At 31.9% G+C, this 1,409-nt stretch overlaps 1 protein-coding gene across 1 annotated transcript; it reads right to left on the reverse strand.

The window, feature by feature from the left end:
• Positions 1 to 848: 848 nt before the first annotated feature.
• On the reverse strand, positions 849 to 1,139 carry K441DRAFT_583141 (uncharacterized protein; the record flags this gene model as incomplete). The annotated part of the gene is made up of 1 exon (XM_067644487.1): positions 849 to 1,139. A coding segment is annotated over one exon (291 nt), but the record flags the coding sequence as incomplete, so codon positions are not given.
• Between the last annotated feature and the right edge of the window lie 270 nt (positions 1,140 to 1,409).

Genomic DNA, 1,409 nt, shown 5'->3' on the forward strand with positions numbered 1-1,409 from the left:
CCTAATAGTAATATTAACAGTTAAAGCAGATCCTATTTTGTTCCTCTTAGATTCTAAATAGGTTAGTATATTACGCAATTTAGATATTAATAATAGTAACAGTTCTCCCTCTTTACGTAATAATTACATTTATACTATACTTGCTATTAGACTATGTAATACCATTATAAAGGGTACCTATACGCATTCCTATGCCCGTTTCTCTACGTATTCCCGTTTTTATTTCTCTACGAATTCTTATAACTATTCCTCTACTCCACTATCTAATTCGTCTTTAGCGGATTTAAAACTTACGTTATTTATTACTTCCTCGGCAGATCTAGAACCAAGATTAAGCTTTTCTTTAAAGTTTTCTTTAATGCTTAAGTTGCGTAGAGGTTTTGTTAGGCTTTCCTTTAATTCGGTTATATACGTAGGATCTTTCCCCCACCTAATAAGCATGTCTTTAATATGGCTAAGTTACGTTAAGACCTTCTTTATACCGAAAAATTCTTTGCTAAACACAAAAAGCTAAAAGCCTAGAATTTATATAGTAGGCAAGGCAGGAAATAGAAGTCTTAGTATATACTATAAGTTTAGCGCGCCTATACCACTAGCCTACTAACGTAAAATTGTTACTATCTATAAGGTGTATATACTAGCTTTCCATTTTATTTAGCTCCCATCCCCACCTTTATCCGTTACTTTTTACCACTAGTCTATATTATATAGTATAGCCCACATTAACTAAGTAACTTAGTATAGCTTCCCCTTTCTGTTATCTCTCCTTTTTTTAAGATAATAATATTATCGGCGTGCTTAATTGTATTAAAACAATAAGCAATAATTAAAGTTATTTAGCATTCTGCTTAACTTTTAAGTAATTTATAAATTAGCACCTCTATTAGATTATCTACAGCAGATAAGGCTTTATTAAGAAGCAGAATCTTTAGATTTTTAAGAATAGCCCTCGCAATAGCAATGCGTTGACACTTACTACCTAATAGTTTAATACCTTCTTCCCTAACATTGGTGTTGTATTGGGTTTTAAGACCTATTATCCGGTTATATATATAAGCGGCTTTATAGGCTTCCTTAATCTTATTAGCCTTAGCGCTAAGCCTATACGCAATAATTTCCTTAATTAACTTATTTAGTAAGTTAAGGCTTTAGGGAATAATTGCAATATTATCTTATAGGCTACTTAACGTAACATTATAGGTATTCTAGCTATTAATTTTAATATCCCCTTTATTAGGGTTAATAAACCGTTATAAGAGCTTAAAGACTGTAGACTTGCCGCTTCTACTTTGTCTAATAAGCGTAATAGTCTTTCCGCCCTTAACTATAAAACTAATCTTATTTACTGCCGGCTAGTTACCATCCGCGTAGGAAAATAAGATATTAGTAAATTTAACACGCCTAGCGAT

This window comes from Cenococcum geophilum, assembly GCF_001692895.1.
Source record: "Cenococcum geophilum 1.58 unplaced genomic scaffold K441scaffold_54, whole genome shotgun sequence".
NCBI classification, from domain to species: domain Eukaryota; kingdom Fungi; phylum Ascomycota; class Dothideomycetes; order Gloniales; family Gloniaceae; genus Cenococcum; species Cenococcum geophilum.